This window comes from Carassius carassius, chromosome 2, assembly GCF_963082965.1.
Source record: "Carassius carassius chromosome 2, fCarCar2.1, whole genome shotgun sequence".
In the NCBI taxonomy this organism is placed as follows: Eukaryota; Metazoa; Chordata; class Actinopteri; order Cypriniformes; family Cyprinidae; genus Carassius; species Carassius carassius.
Genome location: NC_081756.1, coordinates 6,768,417 through 6,791,700, shown reverse-complemented (window position 1 = coordinate 6,791,700; position 23,284 = coordinate 6,768,417). Strand labels below are relative to the sequence as shown.

General features: G+C 35.0%; 1 protein-coding gene across 2 annotated transcripts in view; it reads right to left on the bottom strand.

The window, feature by feature from the left end:
• LOC132101264 (proprotein convertase subtilisin/kexin type 6-like) overlaps positions 1 to 19,873 on the bottom strand; it is a 69,017-nt gene extending 49,144 nt beyond the window's left edge. Inside the window, exons 1-8 of one of the 2 annotated variants that reach the window (XM_059506077.1) lie at positions 19,487 to 19,873; positions 16,299 to 16,403; positions 12,436 to 12,546; positions 10,218 to 10,361; positions 9,124 to 9,200; positions 7,362 to 7,450; positions 3,643 to 3,815; positions 2,588 to 2,800 (exon numbers count right to left, since the gene is read on the bottom strand). In XM_059506077.1, coding sequence (XP_059362060.1) covers positions 2,588 to 2,800; positions 3,643 to 3,815; positions 7,362 to 7,450; positions 9,124 to 9,200; positions 10,218 to 10,361; positions 12,436 to 12,546; positions 16,299 to 16,403; positions 19,487 to 19,642 — 1,068 coding nt within the window. In that variant the 5' untranslated portion in view covers positions 19,643 to 19,873. Of the gene's footprint in view, positions 1 to 2,587; positions 2,801 to 3,642; positions 3,816 to 7,361; positions 7,451 to 9,123; positions 9,201 to 10,217; positions 10,362 to 12,435; positions 12,547 to 16,298; positions 16,404 to 19,486 lie in introns of those variants that run through there. The other variant, XM_059506086.1, reaches the window with a different exon arrangement.
• Between the last annotated feature and the right edge of the window lie 3,411 nt (positions 19,874 to 23,284).

The window sequence follows — 23,284 nt, the reverse complement described above, 5'->3', positions numbered from 1 at the left end:
AAAGCAAAAAAAAAAAAAAAGCAATTTAAATCAAAGATAAATAAATATTACTTTATTATCTCGCAAAAGTTAATAAAAATCATTCAAAAGTCATTAATCATTGAATAATAAGTTTTTCACTGGAAAAAACTACATTGTGATTGAATCATTTTAGGGTTGAAAAATAAATAGATATATATATATATTAATTTATTTATTATTTTATTCATATTTTTTATTTCTTGATCACTTGTTATGATAATTGTATGATTTTATATATATATATATATATATATATATATATATATATATATATATATATATATATATATATATATATAATTGCTTATCTAACAAGAACATTAAATGTAATTTTTTTTAATGTATAAAAAATTAATGCATGGATGCGTCGTTGAAAATAATGCATTAAGAGTATAAATAGGAACAGTTCTGATTTCAAGCCAACTTAAAAGGTTTTTATTTTTCGAGATGAACCACCATTTGGATCAAATAGCAATTGTTTTATTGTGTTAAATATGTTTCATGCACAAACTAAATAAGTCATGGCAAAATTATATTCTTACCATTTTTCAAAGTGAATTTGAGAAATACATAACAGACACAACAGAACTTAAAATTTCAGTCGAGGTGGTGTGAGGTGATTTCCACACTGAAGTTTTACCTAAATACATTTTTAACATGTGCAATAGCAATACTATTGCTTGCTTTAAACAACTCCACAAATAAAACCATGCTTTAAACCTTACATAAAAATATTTATTATTACTAAAAAAAATTTTTTGACACTGAACAAATGTTATGTGTCACAAGAGAAAAAGAATCCTGTCATATGTAAATCAGCTACTGTATTAAGCCCTCAACTATTATCCAAACACTGTTAAAAAACTGAAACCCGCAGTCGTCTTTCTTAAGGATAATGTCATAATCTGCACTAATGGAAGAGAAAGCGAAAAAAAAACCTTGTGATTGCACCCTGTGGTTTTCTAAATGTGTGGGTGCCAGACCAAACATTTAGCCCCAGTCTTTTTTTCCAACCGTCTCATTTCATCAATAGATATTTTTAACAACAAGAGCTCAGCTGTATTTGCAGGATGAGCAACAGGATCTGGGACAGCTACAGAAGAGTTTTGGCAGATGGCTATCAAAGATGATAGATCTGTGCTTCAGTGTTGGGATTTCCCAACCCTTTTTACACCCATAAGGCAAAGAAAACCCATTTGAATGCTTATAAATCTAATAGCACATCTATTGGACAAATACTTAGGGTTAAAAAGGGATGAGGGAAGAAATAAAGGACAATGTGTCACAGAAATAACTGAGATGAATTGTAGGACACAATAGGTGGCATCAGACGAGCCAATAAAGCAGAGAACATACTTACGAGGCCCAAAAGTAAGACGAGGACAAAAGGTTGAGTAGATGACAGATGGAGAAGACAAATGGAGTACACAGAGATACACGCTTAAAGGGGACATATCTTGGAAAACAAGATTTTATTTTGCTCTTTCGAAATGAAAATCTCAATCTGTTCTGATGCATCTCAACTGGTTTTGCTTCAGGGCACAGGAAGCATCACAATAGAGCAGCAAAACAGGCTATTGTGTAAAAGGAAACAAAATGTCCTAAATATAATTGAGTTGCAATGTTTTACTGATAACCATGAGATGCACAAGCCCAACTGAAATACTAACGTGAAAGTGGCTAAATGTGACCCTGGAGCACAAAACCAGTCTTAAATTGCTGGGGTATATTTGTAGCAATAGCCAAAAATACATTGTATGGGTCAAAAATATAAATTTTTCTTTTATTCCAAAAATCATTAGGATATTAAGTAAAGATCATATTCCATGAAGATCCATGTAAATTTCCTACCATAAATATATCAAAACTTAATTTTTGATTAGTAATATGCATTGCTAAGAATTCATTTCAACAACTTTAAAGATGATTTTCTCAGTATTTAGATTTTTATGCACCCTCAGATTCCAGATCTCGGACAAATATTGTCCGATCCTAACAAACCAAACATCAATGGAAAGTTTAATTATTTAGCTTTCAGATGATGTATAAATCTCAATTAAAAAAAAAATGACACTTAAGACTGGTTTTGTGGTGCAGGGTCTCAAACAGGAATCTGATTAATTAAGATTATACTAATTTTGTTGGTTTATGCTCAATACTGTCAATAACTAAGAATAATTACATCAATAAATGTATACTTTTATTCAGCAAGGATGCATTAAATTGATTACTTAAAACTTCTATTTCAAATGAATGCAGTTTTCTTACTTTCCATTCATTTAAAAAAATTGTCAGGGTGTCCACAAAAATATGAAGCAGCACGACTGTTTTCAACATTGATAATACTCAGAAATGTTTCTTGTGCAGCAAATAAGTTTATCAGTCGGATTTCTGAAGGATCATGTGACACTGAAGACTGGAGTAATGATGCTGAAAATTCAGCTTTGATCACAGGAATAAATTACATTTTGAAATATATTCAAATAGAAAACTTCAGTGACATTACAAGAGGACTCCAGGAACAAACTCTTTCTTGTGGTGGTGTAACAGATGTCTGTGACTTAACTATTTTGCGGTCGTAGAGCTCTCCACTGCTGTACGTGGTGGCGAGGGTGGAGGAACAGACCTCCAGGTACCAGGGCTTGTTGCCGTTTTCAGTGCTGCTGCTGACGGAGATGGTGTAGATGCTGTTGGTGTAACCGTCGCAGGAGCAGTGATCGCCCTGCCGGCCCCCGTTACCAGACGCCCAAACAAAGATGGAGCCCAGACCCTTCCGGCCCTGCAGACACACATGAAGGAAATATGAAGCTATGCAAATATGAATGAAAACATGCAATTGTCTATACAGTGTTAATTTAGTATTTTTCATTTACTATTAATATTTTGAATTAGATTGTATTTTTTTATTTCCAGTTTTCATTTTAATTTCAAATAAAAATGTTATGTTTTTGTAATTTTATTATTATCATTGTTTTTAAATGTTATTAATTTAGTTTTTATTATTTCTATTTAGATTTTCTATTTTTTAATAAATATTTTCTATTTTTATTTATTTTAGTTTTAGTAAATGTATCACTTCCATTTTATCTAAATGTATTTTTTCATTTTTTTTTTTCGTTAAATTTTTAAAAACATTAAAATATCAACCAAAAATAAATAAATAAAAATTGTTCTTATTACTGAAAATAACAAGACAATAACAACACTGCCTCTAGCAGACAGATCACTTTTGCAAAATAAAAAAAAAAGAAGAAGACACAAATAACTAGTAAATATTCAGACAAAACTTGCTATTATTTTTACAAAAATAATTTTCTAAATATTTAAGCAACTACATTTGGGGAAAACAAACATTAAAACATGGTTAGATTACATTTTAAAACATTTTATGTTGAATGTCATACAAAAATAACAATATTATGATTTTTCACTGTTACAGTGATAAAAAAAGACCATACAGACCAGACCTAGACAAAAACATCATAACATACTAGTCCAGATCAGCTTTAGGGTGCATCTTTGAACTTCCCTTCAAATGTTATGATTTCAATTTAGTCTTTAATTTAACAGCCCTGACAATGATGAGAAATTCCCGTTCGTGTGTGAGTTTGAGACAGCAACCTTTTTAATTCCCAGCTCAAAGGCTTGTTTGGCCAGAGGCCCCGGCCCGTCCACGGTCTTCCCGTCATCGTCCGGGCCCCAGCTGGCACTGTAAATGTCGATGTAGTCTGGCCTTATTCCCAGAGACTTGGCCTCCACCACATCAGTCACGTCTCCATCAAGCATTCGGACACCTTCGAGAAATAGTTCATCCAAAAAAAAAAAAAAGCTAAAATACAGTCATTGTATAATCAACCCATTGTCGTTCCAAACCTGTATAATTTTCTTTTCTCTGTGAAACTCAAATTTTAGGAATAATGCAGCGTAAACAGATGGTGGTTTACACTGCCAAGACACAAAATGCACAAGGAAATTGTCATAAAAGTAGTCTCTTGGACTATATTTCAAGTGTTATTGAGCTATATAAAAAATGTTTGTATGAGCTGAATTTTTGAACAGTTTTTATGTATGCAACGGAGCAAATGGAGAGTGACACACAAAGCCAGACAGAATCATATGCCATATGCTTGTTAACACAAGTATTTAATACTGATAGTATTTAAAATCTGTAAATTATGTCCATAATACTTATCTGTATAGTTATTGTACATATTGTAGACCTTGTATATTCTTTACTTACTGCTTATTGCACTTCTGGTTAGATGCTAACAGCATGTTGCCTTGTACCTTACACGTGCAGTGACAATAAAGTTGAATCTAATCTAATCTAATAACTTCAGAGAATAGGTGGTACAAAACCTGTGATATCTATGTAAGTCATTAAGCTGAAAATGTAATCCAAAGCCTGTAAGAGTAAACTTTGTACTTTTCATTCAGAAATTGCTAGTCAATTTCTCAAATAACTACAAAAAATGGAAAGTAACTACCGAAGCTTGTTTCTACCATGGGATAAAAAAAACTGTAAAAAGTTTAGAAGTTTAAAGTTTTAAAGTTTTTTTTTTACTTGCAATTCTAATCTTAGTTTTTATCTATCAATTCAGACTTCCTTTCTTGCAACTCTAAGAAAAAACAACAACAACTGTGAGATATAAAAGAAGAATTAGGAAACATTAACTTGTAACTGTCGGGTTATAACTATCAATCCTAAGAAATAAACTCACAATTCTAAAAAGAAATTTAAAATTACATTTTTATATTTATTAATCAATAAATAAAAACAATAAAAGAAATACTCAGACTTCTGCCTTTTTTTCTCAGGAATTGAAAAAGAATTGTGAAATACATTTTAAAAAAATTGCAAAGGAAAAATCTGAATTTTGAGATTAAAAAAAGAGTCACAATTACCTTTTTATTTTATTTTTATTTCATGGCAAAAACTGGCTTCCATAAGTAACACATTGAATTTAATGTGAAGAAAATCCTATGGGTGAAGCACCAGTGGGCGGAGTCAAAAACAAAAAAAACAAAACAGACATTCAGACACAGAATACACATTTCAAAGTAAAACAACATTTTTAAGTGAAACAACAATGTGAACTTAGCACGTTTCCTAAACATCTGCAAAAAATGTTATGGTATGTTTATGCTTTATCAAAATAAAAATAAAAAAATTATAAAAAATGACATACAGCAACTTTTTAAGACTTTCTAAGCACCCCCTGAAACCCTGTTAAGGGCACAATGATGAAAGTTAGGATTCAAACCTATAAACTTTCAGCTAAAGGAAATGAGCAGGCAAAATGAATCAGCTTAATTCAGAAAGTCCAAAGGTTCCTGCCATAATATGATAACAAACATGTGTGTTTGTTTTCCTGTGTGCTCATATTAAGACTAGAATAGATCCTGACTGTATAGTGTGAGACGCTGTGTGCGTGTGTTATTATTTCTAACACCATATGCTCAGTAACACTCAGTACGTGACAGAGTTTTCTTTCCTTGAAACACCTCTGAGGAGGTTCAACACTTCTCTATCATTCCTCTCACTTCTAACAAGCTGCATTACACCTCAAACTGATTTCTCGACTTCTCAAACAGCGCCGAGTAAACACTTTTCTGAACCGCAGAGCAGAAGAACTAATCATTTCTACATTTCTAATTATGGTTAAGGGACGTGAAGTTTTACATAGCAGCCAAAGCCAGGCTGCTTAGATTAGAAATGTAATCAAAAGGCGATGAAGTCATTGGCTTGAATCTGACACGTATTAGCTTTGGCGGCTTTTCAGTGATTAAGCAAGGGGGAAAAAACATCAACTGTTGAGCCAAAAGACCTAAAGCACGTCTTTCGTTGTGCTAATCTGTCTGTATCAGGTTTGGAAAAATTACCAACTCTCTGTCAAACATAATAATAATATAATATTATATATATAGCCTTACATTACCAAAAACAACATCTGGTCTGAAGCTTAAATGACTTTTACAATTTATAAGTATAATATAAGCCTATAAGTTTTGCACTGAGGAATACATGTCTTAAGCACTATAAAAACAGATGTATCTGTCAACCGCAAGCTTAGAAAATTGTTTTTAGCTATAAATATAAAGCATGTCTCTTGTTCAGGATAACTTGATTCATGCATCTTTCTGCTATTTTTTTTTTAGATCATCTTCATCCATAAAAATGTGTTATTCTGTAAAGCAAATGGTAGATGTTTATTTTTTTTTATCACAGAGCACGCAGATCTTATTAATTGCTCAGCAAATTCATTGTGTAATCGGATTAATGGAGTACGTTTTACATTTTACAAGAAAATACAATTTCAGTCTTGCTACTTCAAAATTGTACATTTAATTCTTTGTGTTATTTGACGTTTATTTTGTAATTCTGAAACTTACTAGCAATTCCGGAGTGAATATAGTTTCTGTTGTTGTACTGTTTTTTAGTGTCGTAAATAAAAATAAACACCTCTGTCCTCTTCTATTTTATGAGAAAAAATAGGAGAGTTTTAAAGCTTTAAAAATGTAAACAAATCAAATACATATTGATGCAAGCAGCAGTAAGAAGCAAGATACAGAAGGGGTTTAATGCACTTCGCTAAAGTGGGATGGTTATGGATGTGGGATTGTTGTGGATTTAAAAAAAATTGTTGAAGTAGTGGGTTATGAAATCATTCAAGTCTTTCAAAACTTTCCTTCAGACTGTTGCCACAGGCACCAGTGCCAATGAGTAAAATGAATGCAAGCAAATGAATTCAACTCTTGCTTGGCTCCTAATAAACAGACTTGCATTTGCAGCCCTATCCTCACAGTTGCTAAACTTTATGCATTTGGCATATGGTGCAACTGGAACAAAACTGACAGAAACCCCCTGCCAAGTCTGAGCAAAGGATGCATTTGTCAGTCCTGCCACCTGTTTGTACAATAAATAAATATTCACGTCCTTCAGCGCAGCTGCGGGCCTGAACAAAACGGACCCAGATGGCTGATGGCATATCATGAAATCCGCTTTTTGATTAAAAATGATCGGCCTTTTCATAGGATTAATTGCTTACGAGCGCATGAATGTCGAGTGGTTCGCTGTCCACTAAATGAATGACCTCTCCAAGCAGAGGCGGACAGGAGCGCAGGCATCACGCCGCTTTAATCCTGTGCACACATGCAGAATAATCCTGTTTTATCTGCCCCGACTGTGTCTGAAACCTGTTGCTTGATCAGGGTTTATACACTTGCGGCAATCGGTCAGTTTTGCAGATCTGTGTGTGTGCTGAGTGTCAGCCGTGGCGGGTCTCAAACTGAAATAGCATCTGACATTTCTGAAAGAAAGCTGACCGTAAACAGACTACCTCCTATGCGGGCGTTGTACGCTATACCCACAATGCAGTGCGAGTTGTTGGCTACAGCAGCGACTTCACCTGCGCATCGTGTCCCGTGCCTGAAAAGAAAAGAAAATGCAATCATAATTCACACAAAGATCTAATATTTTAGATATTAGTTTGAGCCTGAGTTTGATCAGAATTTGGAGTCTTTCTTTTCTATTACCTCCTTATTTTATTCTGACCTCTTCACATGGTTAATTAAAACTGTAAAAAGGCTAAAACAAAAGTAAGAAACTGCCTCTGATTCAAGCCATAGTGATTTGCCTCATTGTCTATGGCCTACGCTCAGAAGCTTAGGGTTGGTAAGATCTTTTATGTTTTTTGAAAATATGCACTTATTTGATTAAAAATACACACTGTATTCTTAATAATACAATATTATAACAATTTACAGTCAGGGTTTTTATAGTTAAGTAAAACTTAAACCATAAAAATATTTTTTTTTTAAAGTGACAAGGCAACAAAAAACTGAAACTGAAATACAAAGTAGTAAAAGCTATACAGAAATATTAAAACTAATTAAAAAGAGAAAAAAGAAAATGGAAAATACAAAAATAAAAACAAACTACAAATATTATATATTATCAATATATCTCAAGGATACTAAATGACGTTGATTGAAATATTGTGAAACAATTTGATATCACTAATAAATATATACATCTATGCTCATAATGACTGATTTAAAAAAAATGCATTCGATTAAAAATACAGTAAAAAAAGAAAAAATGTGAAATATTGCAACAGTTTAAAATAACTGTTTTCTATTTCAACATATTGTAAAATGTAATTTATTACTTTGATACAAAGCTGATTTTTGTCTCAGTGTCACATGATCTTGTATTAACAAAGTAAAGAAGGTGAACTTTGATTCCATTTCAGTAACCAAAAGCGAAAACTGTTTCTGAAGGCACGTTTGAAAGCTCATGCGAGTCAATCCTCAATCCTGTCACTTCGGATCCAGGATCACAAGAGCGCTGCCAGCTGCTTTAGAAATGCATTATAAATGCATTGCATTTTGATCTTGTGCATTGCTCACTCATTCTCTCTCATTCAAGTGACTTCTTCACTAAAGTCTCTTTCAATGTTTTTTTTCCCTGTCCTCACTCAGTTAAGTTTCTGCTCTGGGAGGCACGTTCCACACTTCATTGTTTTCCAGTTTCAAATGTCCTGATGAGTATTAACAAAACAGCACTTTGAGGTTTTTCCTGAGCTCTTGGCAGAGTTCATTGGTAAACATGCAGAGAACAAGCATTAAATCAAGTCCTTATTAAAGACAGAGACGTTTCAATTAAATCCACACCCACAGGATTGGATTGGATTCAGTGCTTCGCCACAAAAGAAAGCTCTTCATTCTTTGACATGCAAAGCCACACGAGTCCAGCGTTACGACTTAATTTGCATCGCTCCAAATATACACAGTCCTTGAAGATGCCAGAATTTCAAAACATTGCTCTATTTGTCATAGATCTATTGTGGTCCAAAATAGTCAGCACCGTAATGCATTGTAATATTGCATTACTCTCTAAAAAATGGTCAACATTTCCAGTTCAGAACTCGCTTCCTTCCACATGAGATCATTATGAAATCCCACTGGGTTTATTAGATAATCTCACTGCTTACAGGATGTGACGGCTTTCACTTTCCCTCTGCATGATCCCTCACAGCCAGACACGAACGTGTTTGCAGCAAGTGAGGTGCGTTTAGTTTTGAGGACATCAGGACTCACTTGTTCTCATTACTGAAGTCATATCGTGGGGTTGGGTCATAGTCGTTTCCGTTCACATCGTAGCTCGCCAGCTGGTCCTAAATAATGCACAAAACACAAATATATCATCTGAGGAATTTAGAGTGAAATTAACATTATGTTTTCCACTTTAATTTGTGCTAAAATATGTAACAATCAATTATTTTATAAATCATACTATGTTGAGCAGTGTTAACTAAAACCAAAAGTATTAAAATCATTTACATGAAGTGAAAACAAAATGTTATCTGAAAAAAATAAAAGCTTTCAGTTCTACTTTCAGTGAATATTGAATAAAAAATGATGTAAAAATAGCAAGTACATTTCACCAATAATAATAAAATGGCAATTTTTAAAATCTTCAGTAAATATAGTAAATAATTGGTGTAAAACTTGCTAGTAAATTTTACTAACGATTACAAGAAAACAGCAAGTAATGCATTTAATTAATTTAATTGAAATTTTGAAGTAAAAATAGTGAAATAGTATAAATTAGTCTTATTTACAACTTCGTGCAATTTTTTCTTATAGTGTAGTTGCAGTGGAAATTGTACGTTGTCTTAATTTAACTTAAAGCTGAAACAGAAAATAACAAATATAAACCTGAAATAAAATGTAAAAAATAGACATTTAAAAATGGAAATGGACACCCCAGGTGAATAGAGTAAAACAAAAAATTCATAATAAATAAATGTTAAGTAATTATTTAATAATAAATTTATGAACTTGAAAAATGTAATTTCAAGTTTTCTATTTCTATTTAAATATGCATGTATTTGCACACATCTCCAGAACAGAAAGCTGAACTTTGGATAAATCCAGATTTTACATTCTTTTATAACATGGATTTTAATGATATCTATATAATTGAAATCTAAGCATTTATAAAGTATAATAAAATAAACACTTACAAAAGTGTATTTTTGGTGTTTTCATTCTACTAGTCTGCAAGAATACAATTTATGAAAAGCCCAAAATCTCAACAATGTTTCTACCTGAAGTGTCTGTCTTGCCTTAAAAAAATGCATTTACAGCAATAATGCATGACCTGTAACAGGAGATAAAGATAATCTCACATAATTCTGCACCAGATCTGGATGGTTTCTCTCAATACCGTCGTCCAAGATGGTGACGACCACATTTCGACCTGTGTAGCCTCTCTGCCAGGCCGCAAGGATATTCATTTCTGAACGGCAGTGGCTGTTTTTATCATTACAGTGCTGCAAAACAACAGGAAGTCATCAACATCCACGTACCTTCACTTGCTATCAGTTTCAGGCACATGCACCTGACTTTGAAAACAGGAAGCATTGGCAGACAATTAAGCTGTTTCTCGACTCTTCAGAAACACAAGCCTTCAGTGAAATTATGTCTCAATCCATCTGAGAGGAAATATGTCATAACAAGCGTCCACGTGACTCTGTAAATGAAACGGGTAGATTCATGTTTATTCAGCAGCAGAGGTTTGTGTGTCCTTGAGGGTCTCGTTTATGATTCTTTTCAACGTCGTCTTTGAGGACACGATCAACAAAGACGTCCCAGTGCGAAGTCAACATCAGAGGACGGATTGAAAACAGTCTCAGATTCCTTTGTGCCGGAATATTCAGGAATTCAGGGGCTTTGTTTAACTAATTCTAATTATACAGCAATCAATCAGTGTCAACTAGGTCAATGACAGACAGAGACATTATACAAACAAAATACTGACATCTAAAGTTACTAATGTGTATTGTCTATAGCAGGGGTGTCAAACTCAAGTCCTGGAGGGCCGGAGCCCTGCAGAGTTTTGTTCTAACCCTGCTCCAACACACAGACCATGTAGTTTCAAATAAGCCTGAAGGACTTGATTAGTTGGATCAGATGCGTTTATTTAGGGTTGAACCTCCAGGCTCTCCAGGAATTGAGTTTGACACCCTGCTCTATGGAGTCCTAACACCTGGATGTAAAATGCATCAGTAATACTTCCTTGTGATTTTTCGAAGCTTATACTTGCCAGTTGCTAACAAGAGTTTAAATGGACTGCAGAGGTTGTCTGGGACATTAAATGTCCTCACGCTGAACACATAAACTCACTCGTCCGCTTTTACAGAGTTCCTGGAGGCACATTTCTCAACAAATACTTATTCTTTAAACTTTCAAGAAGCCTGTAGAAGCCAAATAAAATATCTTTACACCACAAAGAAAACCTATCCGAAAGAGATGCATGTATACACAATCTGAATTTTCTCCAAAAATAATGCAACGTTCTAATGCAATCAGAATCATCCACGATAGCATAAAAAGAGCATAGTGGATCCTATGGAAGTCAGTGTCCACACTAAATAAAAACTTTACAATAAGGTTCATTAGTTAACATTAGTCAACTACTTAAGCCGCGTTTCCACCGCAGGAACTTTACCCAGGAACTAGGGACTTTGGGCCACCGCAGGAACCAGGAACTAAATAAAGTTCTGGGTAAAAAAATGCCCCTCAGAAAGTCCCTGCTGGCGAGGTAGTACTTTTTCAAAGTTCCGGAACTTTCGGGGGCGGGACTTGAGCGCTGAACATCCTGATTGGTTGAGTTCACGCAGCATTGTTTGAGTTCAACCACCATTTATTCGGATTATTTTCAAAATATTACTGTTATTGTGTCATGAAATGTAATTTTAAAAGTATTTCAGGCGAGAGTGTAGTTGTTTAAAACTCAAATCTGCGGTTTATTTATAAAGACAGTACCTATTTAAAAATGTTTTACTGATTTCGGAGACGGTGAGCAGTCATAAAATGTCATTCGTTTTGGGTAAATCTAACAGGTAATCTTGATGAACAAATCTTTAAAGAATCATAAACTGTGGTTGGTCACAGAGCTTATTTTCTGAAGTAACATTGACTTGATGAGGGAATTCTTGATTCTTGAACAACTATATAAAATGATGCTTATGACTTTAATTTGGCCTGATGGATGCCGGCGTTAGTGTTACTGTTCGTTAATTTCCTCCCGACATCACTGAACCTACAATAAACTCATTTGTGATTCAATAGCATCAAGCTTCTTAGGGAAACAAACTGGTGCACACTCACTGCTTTCACACAGTTTGGTTTTTATGAGGCAAGAGCAGTGGAAACAGCCCTGCAATAAAACAACAGGAGCTACACAAACAAGCTGGTTTAAATGAAGAGAAAATCAGTGGCCCTTTTCTCTAGAAGTCATTGGAAACAGCAACGATTCCTTTGCTAAATATCTTCATTAAAAAAAGGGTGAAAAGACAGCGCAGATATGAAATACAGGACTGAATGTGTGAAATATCTACTAACAATGTACCACATGTTGGACCATTTGGGATCGTTGAAGTGGATGTAGCTCGGGTCGCTCCTGGCGTGGCGTTTAACTCTCGTCTTCACCAGCTGCTGCTGCGCCCAGTCAACCTGTAGAAAGAGCATCACAGACTAAACAGTTTCAGCTCACCTTCATGCACATAAACACGTCTGTGAAACGCATGCACTGTATTTAGTCACGCTCTAGCTTTTTCATTACATGAGGTTAATGAAGTCATTGGATTTTGAGGAAAAATAAATGGAAATACAGTACTCCGAGGCATGCTTCCCCAAATCCAGCCTGAGGAAAAAATAAAGTCACATCATCCAAAATATTTTGAGATTTTCTTAATAATTCAATTTCATAAAACACAAGACAAAATATGAGTCTGTTGACTTAGAAAAGTAGTAGCACACCTCAAAAAGTCATGATTCGGGAAATCGTCAAGTTTCTTACGCTCATTTATTTTATTAAAAATACAGTAAAAATGGCTAAATTATGAAATATTATTACAATTTACTATTTACAATAAACTATTTTCTTTTTGAACATATTTTAAAATGCATTTTTTTCTTGTGATGCAAAGCTGAATTTTCATCATCATTCAGTGTCACATGATCCTTCGGAAATCATTCTAATACGCTGATTTGCTGCTCAAGAAACATTTCTATTATTATTATCATCAGTGTTGAAACAGTTGTGCTGCTTCATATTTTTAATGGAAACCATGATTTTTTTTTTCAGGATTCTTTTATTATTCGAAAGTTCAAAAGAACCGTATTTAATTTAAATCCATTTTTGTAACAATGTAAAAGTCACTTTTGAACAATTTTTTCAAATGCATTGCAGAGATAAAAGTATTCCCTTCAACCAAATCTTACAAACCTCAAACTTTTTAATAGTAGTGTATGATGAATACTTTATAGGGTGTTTGCTCTAAGTATGAGCTATTTCATTCATAATCATTACATTTTGGTAGTGCAATCATATTTCATCCTGAATACTTAATATAAAGCAATGAATGTGAGTGTGCTAGTCTAAAAAAAATGTGCATTTCATATTGATTAGTGCAGCACTGGGCACATCCAGATCCTATCTAGGTATCATTCCCTTAAAATGCATCATCTGTTTTAAATAAGGGATGTGCAATAGTTTTACAGTAGTCACCCAGCCATGGTTGTAGATTTATCTGTCCTCCAGCAATGCCCAAATTCATGGTTCCCCTCAGATGGGCTTAACTTTGGAATCACTAGTGCAATACGCTTTCTAGCTTTCATTAAAAAGGTCCAGAGGAAAATGTAATGAAAATCACATACTGCATTAATTATGTTTTTATCTGTAACAGTCCCAGTGCTTTAAAAGCATGGCTTGAGAGGGGAATAAAGTACATGTTCTTAATAAAAATAAATTTAGATTAAATAAATCAATAAAAAATTGATTCTATTTGGTTCAACTGGTTCCATAAAAGATCCTTGAATCATTGGATCATACTAAAAAACTCCTGAACCACGAATGAATCTCCAATGAATGGTTTGGTGGTTAAATTGTATGTCATGAGAGAAAATAAACAGACAACACATCTGAACAAGCTGCATGATCAACTGCAGTTGACAATTGTTGAATCGGGCAAATGATATACAAATGACTCCTATGAACCAGTTCTTTTGAATCAATCAACCGAAAATAAAAAATTTCTCTCAAAACATCATACTGACCCCAAACTTTTGAATGGTAGTGTAATTACTTATTGAACACTGGTGTCTTTTATCTCTATGCAACAACAGCAGGTTGAACATGGCATGGCAGATATGAAAGATAAAAAAATCAGTGTCCTTTTGTGAGGACACCAACACATCTATTGGAAGAGCTTTTTTTTCATTCTTTTTAGGCTCGACAGCTCTTTGCTTGTGGTTAAAAAACATTTCGCGCTGTCTTGCATGGCCTCTGCCTGACACTGATGAAATGGGTTATTGTGCTTCTGCCATGCAGCACCATTTGTACACATGGCCCGGGGCAGGGTGTGACCAGAGGCCCTCCGTCAGATGCCCTCCAACAGACCTGAACTGTTTTATTACTCCCAAGATGCCGGCTGTCAGGAGGAGATAATCTTAGCAGGAGAGGGCCGCTTTCCAAACCCTGGAAACAGCTTGAGTTTGAATGCCTGGCCGCTCTGTCAAATGAAGTCTTGGACAAACACGGCTGCCTGTCATACTGATGCGATGTGATTTAACGTGCAGGATGGAGAGGCTCAACGGCCATGAGGAAAGTAGGGAGGGCACAATTGTTGCAGAACTTAACAGCTTGGCTCATGAATATTCTTATCATTGTGTAGTCATCATTAATATTCAACAGGAGTCATGGTTCTCCAACCTGATTTGCTGACAGGCATACAGTACAATGATAAATTGGCACTAGATGTAGTAAGATCGTAAAATACTTTAGATTTATTAAAATAGTTTGCATATGTGACTAACATAAATTTTTCCCTTTGTAAAGTCTAAAAAAAAAAAAATTATTACCAAGAAATTGACCCCCTATAATGGTTGCTAAACCTCCTAAGAAAATGTTATTATAGTTTTGAAAGTTTTACTAGTTTAATTCTATTTTGGATTTTTAATTTTAGTTCAGTTTTAGATCATTTTGATGATTCTATGCAAATTTGACCAATTGCATTTCCATTTATGCATTCAGCAGACGCTTTTACAAAAGAGGAATAGAGCAAGTACTCAAAAAGTAATATTTATTAAACAAAATGGCAGATTTATTAGACAACTAGATTAGGACTGCAGCATTATCTTGCATTTTTGTGTTATTTTTGTTATTTAATTTTATATATTTGTGTTATTCGGGGGGAGCAATATTGGCTAAATAAAATCCAAAATCCACAAACTGATTAATAGGTGTTCAGCTGCACATTTTTTTATATTTTGAATCAATGCAACTGAAGACAGTATGAACGAAAAATAAAAAATAAAGAATAATATTACATTTACATTGTAATATTACTCTGCAGAGGATCGATTGGTGAGCAAGTGATGTAATGCTGAATTTCTCCAAATCTCTTCTCATGAGGAAACAAACTCATCTACATCTTATAATATAAATGGCATATTGCCAAAGCATGAAAGAATAATATAAAACCTTTAAAAATACATATGTAATCAGTGACAATATGCAAGCATCTGTGTCTAAAACCATTCTGTATTTTCAGTGAAGCAGAATTCTGAATATTTATATACTTCTGCCACCATTGACAAAAAGTTAAAATAAAAATGATACATGGCATTAAAAATGATACATGAATGACATGACATGAAAGATTATGCCATAACTCAACCCCAAAATTACAAATGAGGCCTCTTAGATAATAGGTGAACTTAATTGGTGAAATGCTTAGTGTAATACTTGAATACATATCCACATCGTTAGTTTAATTCCTAATGACACATTGTGCCTTCTGTCCATTATGACGCATCAGAAACGTCTCCATACTAAAAATAATACCACTAAAGTCAAAGTTTCCTTTTTTATTGAACACTTTCACTACAACACAGCATACGTGCCATACAGCCCGGCAAATACGCATCAATTATATATTCCGATTTCATGTACGTGTGAACACGTGAATCAGCTGTTTTGGACTCTCATTCTGACGGCACCCATTCACTGCAGAGGATCCACTGCTGAGCAAGTGATGTAATGCTGAATTCCTCCAAATCTGTTCTCATGAAGAAACAAACTCATTTACATCTTGGATGGCCTGAGGGTGAGCACATTTTGAGCAAATTTTCATTTTTGGGTGCACTGTTGCTTTAACTTGTTTGTTTAGTGTTGGCATGTGGTCACTGGAGGGAAGGCTTACCTTCGGGTCCATGTGAATGAAGATGTGAGGGCCTCTGGTGACAAAGGTGGATCTGCGGACCACCCTGCTGTGATGGAAATGGTAATGGTGCTCCAGTCCTCCGATCTACAGAACAAACAACCATGAAAAACAGCAAGAGAAATCACGGTTGCACATTTCAGAAAGGCATGAAATAAACTTTTATCAGACAGCTTTGGTGGACAGAAATTGCATCTTGGCAGGGACTAGCCTACCCAAAAAGAACCAATATCAACACAGACTCCAGTATAAAACCTTCATGCACATGGATTGTTATTCAAACCCCATAAAACGCCAAAGTGAATCTCAGTAGAATGGACATATGGTACACAGTGGGTGGTGCCATGAAAGGCAAAATCTAACTGGCACATGTCTACTGCCCTCAAGATCTGACTGTGATTCCCAGCACATCTATCACACACACCGCTACTTCTGAGACAAATAGTTACAGGGATAGTTCAGTATTGCTTGTCAATGAAAGACATTTTATTTTGATGGCTTTGCATGAGGAACAGATACAAATGTACAGTAATTGCTTAAAAGTCCTCTCCTTCCAACATATTTAAACTCACACCTCATGATTGCAATGTTCCAAAAGCATTTTAGTGTCCATGACATCAAACTTGGAATGATGTCATTTCTGAATCAGAATTTTGGAACTCTGGTGGAACATTCTGATGAATAAAGACAGAATATATAAAGCGCACAGCTGCAACTTGTATGTACTACTTGTAAAAGCAACGGTGTGTAATTTTATTTTTTATTTCTTACCTTGAATTATCAATTTCAACATCATTCTAATAAAGCAAATGACTACTGTTTCTTTCCACGCTCCCACCAAAATGTCTGTTCTGTGTCTGGGAGTATATAAATTTAATTAAATGGTGCAAAAATAGTCGATTATTTTATAGCAGCAACAAATGCAATTGTAAAGCCAAAGCTGCTTGAAGACAAGCCTCCAAAGTTAGCAAAAAAAAAGTGTTATGCTTCAGTACACAGGACAGGAGACCAGAAGCCTTTTTATCTGATTTCAGTGTGAGGAGAGGCTTCAATATGCTGAATAAACTGCTTTTGTGGAAAAACATCTTATCATTTAATGAATCTTCAACACATTTGCCATCAAACATTCATTTTGGATTGATCTATTTTTAGAGTTTACACTGAAAAATAAATGCTGTCACAGACAATTTGCAACATTCCTTTCAATGGTATCCACAAACAGTGATTGATTATCGCATAACTCTGACTGAAATTACACTAAGAACGTGATCTGATATTTTATCAAAGCAAGTTGACTGTTATGATGACTAGTTTTCCTTATGAAGAAAGTCATACAGGTTTGGCACAACGTGTTTATTTTTCAGAAAGGCTGTCTGTAAATTAACTTAATCTTTCTGATTCCCCTTGCTGTCAGAACACACAGATCATAACTGAGGTTCATGCATTAAGTGACAGAGTGGACTTAAAATAACCCTTTAACAAAGAAATAAACTAGATCTGCCACTGTGATGGGAGACTGAGCAACCAATCTTCTTAAACCAAAGTTCTGAAGTCTTGGAGATAAGTGAACTTAATAGGCACCAGATTCAAAGCATAATATTAGCAAAGGCAGTGTTAATTTTAACAAACCCCAACTCCAGATATCCTAAGGCCCTCTAAGAGAGAAGTGCATTCCATACTGTGCGGTTGACTTGGGAAACAAGAACTGAACAACATGTTCAAACAATCCACAGGATGATCTCTCAAGTCCTCACGATGTAAACATGGTTAGGAAGAGTTTATTTAAGGACGGGGGGCAATTCTGGACATACTGCAAGAATATGACGCGATACAGCATTTGACCAAATTAAACGCAAAGGCTCTTCCAATATTGTTAGGTTCAGCATGCAATTTTTGTAATATAATACAAAACAATTATATCACTGAAATTTTTGCTTTGAGATAAAATATAGACTCACAACAGAAAACAGGTATTAGCCAATCAAGTGCTCAGGTTTGTTGACACACATGTTTTTAGAGGTTGTGGTTTTATTGAAAGGATGTTTGGGTGGTCTAATTTAGTGGTAGCTGCCAATGTCGTGATCCAGACAAGTCAGAAGTGGGAATAATCAAGCTGAAATTTCCTATTTCCAACCTCAAAGCATTCCAAACTTTCAGAACTCAGAATTCTTCCACCTGCTCTTGAAAATAACCATTGGAACTTTGCTTCAGTAGCCAGAGTTTTAGAAATTCAAATCAAATTTAGTTTCTCATTGGTTGATCAATCTCACCCAGCAATACAAATAATTTTCTTTACAAGTAGGAGGAGGGAAAGACTGAATGACTATCTCATTTCAACCAAACATGGACATGTTTTCTTGATCTCCTTATGCTTGGAAATACATGACTGAAACTATGCAAAGTATGAGCAAGTTAAATTAAATAAAACTTGGTTATTTAAATTGGACCAATCACCAAACAAGTCGCAATTTATTATTGGATGTCTCACCAATCCATAAAACATCAAAATACATGTACAGTTTAATTTTCCTATTCAGCTAATGTCGATATGTAATAATTGTACATATTGTTGAATCTATGAAGTTACATTTCAGTGTTTAATTAAGTTTACTTTTGAACAATGAACAGTTCTGTTGTTTTTGGCCCCAACTTTAATATATTATTTATTTGCATTATGAGGTTGATTGGGCAACCATATCATCTGCATGTCTGCTTTGTTTATCTTAACAGTGAGTCCACAATCACTCGATTGAATTTTATTCACCTTATTGATTGACATTTTCACTTGCGCACGCAGTTTCTTCACTGAAACTAAAAACATGCGCGTAAAAGTTTCTGCTGCTGTACGTGGCTCATGAATATCTAATTAGCCAAGCGCTGAAACCGTTAATGATTGGTTGACTGTTGCTACACAACTCACAGTCTCATTTCTAGCACCAAGTTGTTCACATTTTCCACGAACTGCGAACCGCTGCGTGCAGATGCAGCATGAAAGCCCTGAGCAATGCATTTCAGTGCGCAAGTATTTGCGTAAATTATGCATGACCTAACTTGCTAGTTTTTTGATAGTCTCATATCAGTGATGCTGTACTCTCATGGAACTTATAGATGCGTTCAATGCGTACTATAGTGACCAGGAAACTAAATTAAAACAGGAAAAATATGCCTACCTGACCCAAATTGGTAAAGCCATATTTAGAGGCGAGATAGTCAGCTTGTGCTGGTCCTCCAGGGATCCGAACAGCCCAGTGATTGGTGTAAACGCGAGAAAGCGACGCTTCCCATAGCCAAAAAGTTGACAACACAAAACCAACCAACAACCGCATATTGCTCGTCGATAATCCAGCCGGTTATGATTCAGGCAGGAGCGATCGCCTCCAAACTCATCAAAACAGGAGCCTGTGGATGTGCATCAAAGCTTCAGTCCTGGCACGCGACTCGATGCATCCCAAACATCCCTGAGTTACTCCCGCGTTATTCTCTCTCATTCACAGAGCAGCATCACTTCTTACCGGTTCACCCGGGATGTCAAGTTCAACAAACCTGAAATATTTGTCCCGTTTCACGACAGATGGCACGCCAGCCGATGTAAGTGTTGTCATGTAAGCCTATGGCAGAACGAGCGCGCGCCACTACTGAGGTTAGCAGCACGAGCCTATGGTTGTTTGCGCTTGGCAAAGTGTTTCATATAGACGCCAATAAAGGCGTTTTTATCCAGACAAGTGGCGTGCTGTTACTGTATGAGGTAATTTACTTTTGACTATATTTCTAACTGTTAAGGATGAGTCTCTTCGTATGAAACCTGTCAAGACTGTGTCCGTGTCTTAGGCTATATACAATACCAAATTGAAAAGAAAGACAGAAGAAATTATGATCAGCTTATCAGCAGATCTCTCTTATTATTATTATTATTATTATTATTATTATTATTTTCATTTATTTATTGATGTTGAAATAGATAGACATATGAGAACTGTATCCAATAACCCCAACATTTTTTGAAACAAGTTAAAGCATTAGATAATAAAATATCAAGTTTTACAAACAAGGTTGTTGTAAAAGAGCTCTGTGAATATTCTTCAATAATTCTCATTTTATGTTCCACTGCAAAAATGACTGCATAGGTTTAGATTTTCCATTTTTCATTAGTATCCCACTTCATACACTAGCTCACAAAAAGCATGATTAATGAATCACAGGTTCACATATATGAATAGAAACCGATATAGATCTCGGTTTCCACATGTGACAGCAATACAGATACAAAAGTTTGGCCGAATACTAAGATGTTATTTTAAAGGGATAGTTCGACCTCATGTCACCCAAGATGTAGATGATTTTGTTTCTTCATTAGATTTGGAGAAATGTAGCATTGTATCACTTAGTCACCAATGGATCCAGAAGTAGTGAATGGGTGCCGTCAGTTCGAGAGTCTTAACAGTTGATAAATACATCAAAATCATTCACAAATAACACACACCACTCCAGTCCATCAATTAATGTCTTGTGAAACAAAACATTTGTTTTTTTTACAAAAATGCAGACTCTCAATCTGACGGCACCCATTCACTGCAGAGGATCCATGATGGCCTGAAGGTCAAATTTAAATTTTTGGGGTGAACTGTACCTTTAATTAAATTAGAAAAAAAAATAGAAACATTTTCACTGATGCTCTGAGACTTTTAGATCCTACTGTATATAATTTGCATGATGGCTGCGGTTGTAATGCTAAAAAACATAAAAAAAGATTTGACTATATCCTTTCTTTTTAATTTCCTCAATCTGATATGATGGCACTGATACAAAGTGAATTCAAAGCCAAGTTCTGTTTCAGAAACCGGTTATATAGTTCTCTTTCTACTTCTATCCATTCCATACCATCTGTGCCTTCCCTGCGGAGTTAGAAAAAAAGGCCAGAGGCAGTCCGTCTACCACTTGTAAATGATCAGAAGAGCTCTGTTTATGAGAAACATCACCAGTTGTCTAAATTTAGACTTCATTCGCCAGATTCAGTGTCAACTCATTACATTACATTTTTACAAAACATACAATCATGGCAAATCCAAAAGTTCCAACTGTTATCTCTTCCTTCATTGTAAGTCTAAGGGATTTGTTTGTTTTTTTGCCCATTTTATCACCCACCAGGCAAAAATAACAGGTCTGATTGCTTGGGAAAGTAATAGCACACCTCTCTTCAACAAGCTTCAAGATTTGAAGTGGCACAAACAACGCGTGATGAGTTCCAAACAGCGATGCTCGCCTCAGCAGACATCTCTAATAAAACAATATCTATTAAGTAGCCGAAGCCCATTTTTAAGGAATATAAGCTCTGTGGTGCCCGACTGTATATATTCATAGCTCTCGTTAAACCTCATAACCTCAGAAGACGTGTATAGGACAACAGCGGAGCGCAATCCTCCTTGAAATATTGTTGAGCATTATCTGTGCTGAAAGCTGTGCTTTAAAGGAAAAGATTTCACAGTCTGGAATGGATTTATTTCATGGGTATTGTGCCCGCCTGATCAGCCTCGGGCTTCATTTGCCCTCCCTGAAAATAGAAACCTATGTTTCTTATGAGGTAGTATTCCCACTCAGTATGTTTTTACTTGATCATCCCGAGCAGTGAAGGAGAATAATAAGAGCATTATGTCATTTGAAGCGTGCTGTCGTGTTTATTCTTAACATTAAACTTAATCTCGGAGGGAAAGCACCGCGCTGTCACCTTTACCCCAGATGTCCTTTGGGTTCTGAAATTAGGCTCGTATGACATTTCATTTACAGTTATTCATTCAGCAGACACTTTTATCCAGAGTGACCTAAAAATGAGGAAAACACAAGCGATTCATCCTAAGGAGGTCGTAACATGAGAAATGCTGCAATACACAATGTTACAAACACAGAAAGTTTCAGACTGTTTGTTATTTATTTGTTTTTAGCAGTGCATTATTATGGAATTGTCTTCTTTGCAAATAATGCCAAATGATGAGTCTTAGTATTTAGAAGGCAGAATAATCTTATTGTCTTCCTTTTGGAAAAAAAAAGAAAAGAAAAACCTTTGCATCTGAAGCATATACTTGCATGCTCACAGGTTTTGAAACTGGATGGTCCCTATAGCTAGAGGCATTTACTGAAGGAATAGTTTTAATAATTTTAGTTATACCCATAATTTACCCACCCTCAGGCCATCCAAGATGTAGATAATTTTGTTTCTTCATCAGATTTGGAGAAATGTAGCATTACATCACTTGCTCACCAACAGATCCTCTGCAGTGAATGGGTGCCATCAGAATGAGAGTCCAAACACCTGATAAAAACACCAATTAATATCTAGTGAAGTGAAAAGCTGTGTGTTTATAGTCAATAAATCCATAATTAAGATGTTTTTAACTTCAAACAGTTGCTTCCGGCTAAAATTTAAATTTTAAATTTAATTCAAAAATTTCTAAATTTCTCCAGTGAAAAATTGGTCTTGTCTGAATCAAGAGAAAAAAAACCAAGCGCCATTTACAACCCAAAAACAGTCCAAACCACATATGTTGGTGGATTATTTATTCTGAGTAGACAACAGGAGATGGACTTTTTCACTGGAGGAAGAGTTATAGATTATGAACTATTTTTTTTTTTATTTTTTATTAAAAATTAAAGAGCCTCAATGATGGGTTTGTTTCTTGCAAACATGCAGCTTTTCGCTTCACAAGATGTTAACTGATGGACTAGAGTTGTGTGGATTACGGATTATTGTGATGTTTTAATCGGCTCTTTGGACTCTCATTTTGACGGCACCCATTCACTGCAGAGGATCTTTTGGTGAGCAATTGATGTTGCTAAATTTCCCCAAATCTGAAGAAACAAACTCATCTACATCTTGGACAGCCTGAGGGTGAGCACATTTGCAGCAAATATTCATTTTTGGGTGAACTATTCTTTTAACTCAAGACAGCTGTGTGATATAACTTGTATAGTCATAT